The sequence below is a fragment of the Loa loa genome (genome assembly GCF_000183805.2).
Source record: "Loa loa unplaced genomic scaffold supercont3.133, whole genome shotgun sequence".
Taxonomy (NCBI): Eukaryota; Metazoa; Nematoda; class Chromadorea; order Rhabditida; family Onchocercidae; genus Loa; species Loa loa.
Genome location: NW_018108313.1, coordinates 134,461 through 143,186, shown reverse-complemented (window position 1 = coordinate 143,186; position 8,726 = coordinate 134,461). Strand labels below are relative to the sequence as shown.

Below are 8,726 nucleotides of genomic sequence, written 5' to 3'. Positions count from 1 at the left end.
GCATGTATGGTTTAAGGTTTGGTCTGAGCTCTCGATTCGATACCGAATTTCCAACCGTATTAACTGGTCGTTTAGCACCAGAAGAGCTAGCCGATACGATGCGGAGAATTAATAGTGTATTGGCAAGGAGCATGTCAGGAAACGTTCGTTGGCTCGTTTGTGGATTGCTCTTTTGCTGCTGTACCGTCGGCTGCTCATTATGGCCCGTTGTTTGTTTGAACAAACGCGTAAGTTTGAGTATAGCTTAAAATGTGATTATACATAACAACGTTGCTTTTGAAAGCATTTTATGAATTGGTGAAGATTTATGAATTACTTAAGGCTGACTACTATTTAATTCTTACTGAATTAATGTAGACTTGGGACGTTGAGCCATTCTAATTTTTTGTACAGATGGAAAAAGTAAAAAACGTGATTGCACATCACATCGTTACTTTTGAAAAGCTGATAAAGATTTATGCATGTTACTAATATAACCTTATGTGTGAAATAACTTTCTTGATTCACATATATTCATATCAGTCAGTTCTTGCGTCAGCTTCATCTGAAGAAACTAAACAGTGCTAATGTACTTTTTGCTGCCTTTGAAAAAATAATGTTTTGGCAGAGATAGCTTTAAGTCTGCAGATTCGCAAAGCTTGTTTTCCTACAGTTTCTTTGCAGAAGTATCGTTGAATAAATTTCAGACAGCGTTTCACTTTTTTTTCAAACAGTATCTTCCGTTATATAGTAATATTCCTAACATTCTATACTGTTTTTCTTTCCTCTTCTTTTCAGACGGTACATGCATTAGAGAAATTATTGGATCATGAAAATCAAACGCTGTATAACAAATTGGGCTTGCACTGGCGACTAGTAAGGCGACCGATCGAAGTTAATTATAGCATGACGGAATATGTCTTACTATTAGAAATTCTTCCAAAAACCCTTCTTTTATTGCCAGATTAGTATCAACACTTTTGTCTTTCCAAGCAAGGTAAGTAGCGCAATTGCGTTAAAAAAAAATTAAAATTCCTGTGCAATAGATGAAGCACATTTATTACGAAGTACTGTTTTTCTTAATGAGCATTTTGTTTAGCAACCACTAATTTTTTCGCCTGAAAGAATGCAGCAATACTTGATGCCTAGACGAATTTGCAAGTTTAAAGGCGAGATGGTTATATGTATGCGGCTTAACCCCACTGGTTCATTGGGACTGGAAGATCATTTCCCACCTCTAAATTTATCTGATTTTTTTTTTTTTTTATTCTGATTATTTTCCACCTATTAAATTTATCTGATTTTTCAATCTTCAAGTAGTTATTTCATCAGAAATGATGGATTTGTTTCCAACTCACAATACTTTTACAGAGCATTCGAAATTACATGTGTTACCGATGAATCTGTTTTGAACTTAGAGTTCGACGGGGTGAATATAGTAAGAGGATTTCAAACTCGATTTATTGTTTGCCAAACAAATAATTTACAGTTAAAACAAATGAATTTGTTCGATCAGTGGACTCTAAGAATATTGTATAAAAAGCTTATCAAATTTAAATGCATATTGGTCTTCTGCAAACATTTTTTTCGCATGATTCGCTCCAAAAGTTTTCATATTTTTCGTATTTTTCTTTTTTTTTAATTATGATCTTATGTGAATGAATTGGCTATTTTTTGTCACAGTTATTTTGCTGTTTTGAATTTTTACTGCTCTTTTTCAATATTGTGTTTATTTCGTTCGCTCTTATTTTAGTTTTATTTTATTTGTTTACTTTTTCCATTTTACTGTTCAGTTTTTCGGTTTTCTTTTTTCATTATTATTTTAAATGATTTCAGCAGTTGTATTTTAGTTTTTATAATGGTTTTTAAGATTCCTGTCTGAAAATCACTGGCTATAAATATCCTTTTTTTAGAACGTTTATTTAGAAATATTGTCTATTTTTCAAAAGTGTTCAAGTGTGTTACTTACTTGTCAGCTATGAATGATGTTTATAAACTGCTTATCTTAATAAGAAAAAAAAGAAAAATCTGGCTTCAAAAAATTGTTCAAAATTATCATGATGTAAATAGCTAATGTATCCTTTCATTCAGAATGAGTTTTTTCTTTTCACTTTTTTTCATAAATTCGTTTAATACAGGCTAAGCTTTCTTTAGTTTTCTTTTTTTTGAAAATTTACTTCCACTTTATGTTGCTGCTTTTACATAATAGAAGCAATGTATTCTGCTGTGGACTGTTATCACAGCATGCAAATATATATTGAAAGAAATGGAAATGCGTGTATTTTAGAGGAAATTGTTCTTTTCGCTTCCAAATGTAAATAAATTGGAAAGTATGTTAAGCTGCAATCAAGTGTAGACATTTCAACTCAGGGGTATGTACTTGTACAGAAGACTCTTTTTAACAAATTGCTGTATATCTGTAAAGTGAACGAAATGATTTCTTGTATCATAGTTTAACGTACACTTTGTTGTTGTTTGACGTGTTGTATAGTTAATTGTAAAAAAGTTTCCGTTCTATTGTGGTTTTTATCTTTCTCTTTCCGGAACGTTTGTTTCAGTGTTTTGTAATTATTTTCATTTATTTGAAATTAAAAGTTACCATTACTTACACTGTTCTTCCATCCATTTTGTCCTTATTCCTTCTGTCCTTTTCCTTTAAAATGCTTTTATTTAGCGCTGAAAAAAGGAGGACAAAAAGTTACGTATGTTTTCTGTAATTTCCTAGGTCGCTATCACTACTAAGGATAGCATTCTAAAACATAAACTTCATGTTATCATGAAATGTTTCGGATTGGTTCAACATAAATGACGGTAGTTTATTATGATCGTTTCAGGCATCCACTCAAAAGTTACTTGGGATCGAAATAAATGATTGCCGATTCTTTTTTGACCAAGCTCTGATCTGATTATCCTCAGAAGTTTTCACAATATGTAACTTGAATTAAAAAAAGAAAAAATATTAAGTGGATGTAAATATGAGCGGTAGAATGATAACAGAATATGGGTGGTACTGTAGAAAGGCAGGGTGACGTTGTTCACGAATGTATTTCCTCGTTTTATCCATGTTTCATGTCCGAATGGAATGCATAAAAGAATAATAATTCGACTGATTTTAAAGAGCTGATTTCTCATGACCGTTTAATGGTTAATGTCCGATGTTACATACAGGTTAGGAAAAACGGTATCATTCTCGTATATTATAATCATAAGCAAGATATATGTGATAGATTACATATACGTATACGTGATAGTATAAATGTGTACTGCTTGACGTATGTACTATTTTTGCAGTAACATAATTGGTATAGAGGAATTAGGAAGATTTGAAAACCAATTAAGATGGCATATTGAATTGTGCCTGACTTAAAGGAAGTGGATGATATGTAACCAAATAAATGGTGGTACAAAAGATGGAGAATAACGATGAAATAATATTTATTAATTTTTACAACAATGACTGAGAGAGAGAGAGAGAAACAAAAAAAGGAAGACATATGAAACTTATAATATGAATGAACATTTGTTATGATTATTTGATCATAATATGATCGTTTAATCATTCCAATTATCAGTGATATTAACTGCGAGAAAAAGAGTTTCATTCATAGACACAGGCGGATTTCTGTAGAGATGTGTAACTTTGATGTCTAATACACCGTCTGCTGTCAGTTGTTTGAGATTGTATAACTTGCTCAGTTTTCATCGATTATTTCGCAGGGTTATTTAGCGGTGATACGAATCAGTAGTTAAGCGGATAGTTATTTTTGTTTATTTTTATCTAAAAAATTCGTTGCAAATACCGGTAAAGTTAAATGAATTGTGTTTGATTGTTTAAGTTAATTTGCAATTCCGACTTCACTAGGATAAATTTTAAAAGGCGCACGTGGCGTACTGTAACCTTTGGTTGGTACTGATTGAAAAAAAAAGATGTCAATGCCATCTGCACAAGGTATCAAATATTTTGTCAAATTTCAATTTAAATCTTAGAATTGCCATTATCACTTTTTTTTGCTTAGTTGCTTTGCTTTATTTTAATAAAAATTGTTGGACCTTCAATTTTTCACTTTGTTGTCCGATTTTTTTTCATTCAGTCTATTAATAATAGCTCGAGATTTTGAGAAAAAATTTGTACTCCTCTACATTAAATTTTCATCCTTTTTTTTTTTAAAAATGTCCACGGAAGTAAATCCAAAGAACTTCTAAAATCAAATTTTGATTGAATTTGATTGGTTCATGACGTGATCGTATTGATGAAACAAGAATTTTATTGTAGTTATGGGAAAATATACAGCCGAGCCTAAAATGCGACCATCAGCGATTGGGCATTTCTTCTCGAGGATCGGTTCAATAAGACAGCGCAGCAAAAGCCCACGAGATCCAGCAAAACCCCAGATGTACTTGTCGGATGATGCCGTTGCTCCCTGTCCTATTCAGCCTGGTTCTCCCACTTCTCCCATAAAAAATGTAAGTGTTCAAATGTTTGGGCGTGATAATTGGTCATAGGTATTAATTAACACTCAAAAGAATAGTGGGAGTACATGCAGCATATCATATTTAAGTACATTTGTAAATCATAACAAAAATAAGAAGTGTCATTTCATCTGATTTATATGATTCCAATACATCATTGTTTTCCAAAAATATATGGGTGGTAAGGCTTGCTGCTACTGTAGTTAAACCTGAGATTTCCAGCAAAACGACATTATGGTCTAGAAGAGATGGGGAAGAAGTAATCCAAAGCTAATGTTGCGGGAAGTTGAAAAAAGCAGTAAACAATTGCAGTTTGTGGTTAAAGGGATGACAAAACTACAAAAGTATAAGTTCCAATATGAATTCCAATATCCAATATGTTAATATGAACTGATACCATAGTGATAGCTGGGAAATGAGGAGTGATCGGAGAGATAATTAATCACTTGATTGATAACTGTGAAAAAATATGTTATAAATATGTTATGAATGTTGAACTGTCGTCGTATTTTTTCTCTTCGAATGCAATGTATAATTTCTTTTGTTATTACCACTAACATAACTGCTCGATTACTTAATCATACCATGTCATTTAGTCAAGTCAAGAATTGCATGTTTATTTGAGAATACATATGGTTCCAGTATTTATTTATTCGTATTTCAAAAGAAAAAGTTTAGACAGTAACCTTTATAGTTAGGTTGCATTCATTTTCTTTGTCTCCTTTGTAAGAACAGAGCATTGTTACCGCCAAAGCAAAATATTATTTGATGTAGGGGGCAAGTGTTAAGAATAGCGAATTGAATGCCGAGAATGAATTGCACATTTCGTCACCACCGAAGGCAAAACGACATTCATCACCGTTTTTTCGCATCATTCATCGATTGTCAATGAGCCGCAAAACTCGTGAAACATCTTCCGTCGATCGAAACGCCCATGATTATTCCCAACCTGGCCGGAATGAGCTCAATGGCAGCCACGATACTGTGGGTTTTTTTCATAATTTCCATTTTAATTTACCTTTTGGAATATAATGTCAGTGATGTACATTTGTTATTATTTCATGTTACGTCAATCGTCACATCTGCAGCTGTTTATTTTCTTGGTTGAAATAAGACTCTTATTTATATGGTATAAATAAGCAGCCTTGTTCATATTCTTTGAATTATTGGTTTAAAAATATTAGGACTTACTGAAAGAGTTGGAGTAGTTAACATTTTTTCACTGGATATTCGAAGATGAGTTCAGGAATGCTTTTTCCTCATGATCATCATTGCAAAAAAAAAGAAATATAGATTCAGAGATCTTACTTAGAAATAGGCGATAGAATTTTGGCAATTTTTCCTTTTATTATATTCATATGCAATAAAATATGGATGTGATGCTTTACTTTTCTGAGAAATTTCTTTTCAAAAAAACCTAGTGCAAATAATGTTTTTTTCCCCAATATCGTTTCTTGTTCTGTTTTGATTAGTTTTAGTTGGGTACTTTTTTACCTTTTGTTTTTCTGCTCTGTACGCTGTTTGTCATGGGAAAAAACAAAAATAAATAAATAAAAGACATGAAAAAAATAAAAACTGTTGGATACACTAAGAAGTAGAGCAAAAATAGTGGACTGCGAGTTTTAGCAAATATAATAGCGATAGCAGAAATTAACGATGAAAATCGAAATTAACAATGTAATTCATTCTGCATTTCTAGCTTTCCAGCAGATAATGTATACAAAATTTAATGATTATGTTTTAATATATTCTCCACACTTAAATAATTGTGTCCTTTCCGCTGAGCTCAACTTAAATTTTATCATTTTTCAGTCTAATTATGCCTTATGAAGTTAGGCATTGTTTAAATATTTGATTTTCATGGAGTAATTCTTTCGGCTACTTGTCGAACCTTCCTTAATTCCCTTCAGATGTTTTATATTTCCCTCGAGGATAGCCTACGTTAATTTTGCGAATATGCGACTATCATTACAGATTATGGGCACTTTTCAGCCTAATTATGCCTATCTAATATTACTTAGTTGATGAGTAAAATCCTGTTCAAGTGTAAAGCACCCCCTCCAGATTTTTTTAAAATTTATTTTCCGAACAAAACATTAAATTATTTGATGAGAATAACGTTCTAATTTGTAACTGTCAGGTAAATTTATACTACGATAGAAGTGATTTGGAAGATTAAAATTTTAGGTTTTCTCAACTTCAACTCTCTCAACAGCCTACAATTCTGGAGACGTACTCTCCAGGCCAACCGTATCAGAAAATGATCTGCGTCTTATAACCCTTCGAAAAGACCAAGTAATTTTCAGCTGATTTGACTTTGTTGTAAGTACTCTTCATCCTCTCTATCTTTTGCCTTTATTGTATTGTTGGCAGTCATCAAAAATGATCATGATATTTTTTAACAACTTCAGATGTTTGATTCTGGTTGTGCCAGTTCAGTTTAGGATACTGTTTGCTGATTAAAGCAAAATTTATGTAAATACAAATTTATATCGAAATTCGCATATCCTTTTTCTTTGTAATAAAGTTAATGCTTTGAGAATTATGCTTCGTACTTATTGGTTAGGTTCTGCTTTATTACTTCTAATGCGCGTGTGGGAACTTTTTCCGCTAACTACGAAGCAAAATTTCATGTCATCTTTGAAAATAAAAAAAGACAGTTGTTCAAATAATTCAGCTATTAAAGTAATACTTGCAGCCACTAGTAATAGAATTTGTTACTGGCATAATTGTTTTATTTCATGTTTTCATTTTTCATTCTCCACACAGGAAATGGAAAGGAGTGTAACTGCACTGTCTATGAATACAAGCGGTATTCACCCAGAAGATAACTTTGATGTGATCAATCGTGTACCATCGTATCTTCGTATCAGCTGTGCTCTGAATGGTTATCGCCGTCCGTATCGTCATATCGACGAATTTTGTCGACGGCAGAATGCTACGCCTGGGAAATTACCGATGAGTATTGTTGAGACACGTAAATTAGCTTTCAGTCAAAATGATAGCAATGATAGCCGAAAGAGGTACGTTGCTGTGCCAGTTTTTTTAAAATGATTTGTGGTTCACTGTCTTGTAAAGAATAATTAAATGGTAGACTATCTCAGGTTAAATTTACCTAATTTTAGAGTTAGGGAAAGAACGAAAATATCTAAAAAATTCGGGAGAAAAATTTCCTACTTCTGTTGGGATCTGTGCATTCTTAGCTTGACTAACAATATGTCCACTACTATCCTTTTTCACTGTTTAGAGGCGAAAGGTTAGGAATGTAAATGCATAACAGTGACAAATGGTACGCCTTGGACTTTCTTTTTTGTTTCAAATTAGAGTTTTTAAACTATTGTTTTATCTGATCTGTGCTGTACAAAATACACATTTATATATGAAAATCGCTGAATTTATAGAGCTTTCTTATTACTGCTATTTACATCTTCTGCTTCCAGTAAAGCAAAAGAGAGCATTTCACTCGAGCGACTCACAGTTTAAATGAAAACCTTCGGTCTTTTGCCATCAAAGATAATGTTCATTTTTCAAGCATCTCATTGAATTACCTCTATTCACTTTGTTAATTTATAAGCAATTTTTTTGACTCTTTTCATCTGATTCAATGATATTTGACGAATTTATTATCAACATTTGCAGCTTTTTTGAAGCGCACGTCTCATCAGTAGTTTGATGTTCACATTCTGGCGATAATTTTGTTCAGTTACTTTGTTTCTTGTGTTTTTTTTAACAGTGGTTATTTCCTTACCTTTTTAAAAAAAAAAAAAAACTACCATTTCTTTTGCTATTTACTTGATACTTGATTTTAAGTTGAAAGTGGATGAAATTTTTTCTTTTGAAATAAAAGCATTATTTACAGAAATATTTTTGATAACGGGTAGGAGTGGGATTGTAGTATTTTGCGAATAGCTGAGCATGTGTACCAAGATGAATGAATGAGCGAAGAGAATGAGAAATAATGCCCTTCACGAGTTAGTTGTTAATGATGGCAAGTCAGTGATGTGATCGTGCCATACGGAAAGATGCATGACACGAACGAGTGATTTCTTCTAATATAACACTGTTGAAGATGGAGGCAAATCGTTCCAAATCATCTGTTGATCAAAGACCGATAACTTCAATTTTGTATAAATTCCATTTAAGTCAATGATTCATTTAAATTCAAATTAAAAAGTTTTTTATTTTCATCTCCCCACTTTTTTCTCATCTCTCTGCCTATAGGAGGAAAAGAGATGGCAAGCCAAAATTCGAGCTGAAGTATCTTTTTTGTTCTGTTT

The 8,726-nt window shown here is 32.3% G+C and overlaps 2 protein-coding genes across 3 annotated transcripts in view; both read left to right on the top strand.

The window, feature by feature from the left end:
* LOAG_10323 (cysteine-rich hydrophobic 1 protein) overlaps window positions 1-1,030 on the top strand; it is a gene marked incomplete at its 5' end in the record, with an annotated part of 2,052 nt that extends 1,022 nt beyond the window's left edge. Inside the window, 2 exons of the mRNA XM_020448138.1 lie at window positions 17-227; window positions 778-1,030. Coding sequence (XP_020301690.1) covers window positions 17-227; window positions 778-948 — 382 coding nt within the window. The 3' untranslated portion in view covers window positions 949-1,030. The remainder of the gene's footprint in view (window positions 1-16; window positions 228-777) is intronic.
* A 2,778-nt stretch (window positions 1,031-3,808) lies between these two features.
* The window catches only part of LOAG_17823, a gene marked incomplete at its 3' end in the record, with an annotated part of 12,213 nt that continues 7,295 nt past the window's right edge, over window positions 3,809-8,726 (top strand). For both annotated transcript variants that reach the window (XM_020450486.1, XM_020450487.1), the window contains exons 1-5: window positions 3,809-3,928; window positions 4,253-4,443; window positions 5,224-5,433; window positions 6,637-6,744; window positions 7,219-7,472. In XM_020450486.1, coding sequence (XP_020305836.1) covers window positions 3,907-3,928; window positions 4,253-4,443; window positions 5,224-5,433; window positions 6,637-6,744; window positions 7,219-7,472 — 785 coding nt within the window. In that variant the 5' untranslated portion in view covers window positions 3,809-3,906. The remainder of the gene's footprint in view (window positions 3,929-4,252; window positions 4,444-5,223; window positions 5,434-6,636; window positions 6,745-7,218; window positions 7,473-8,726) is intronic.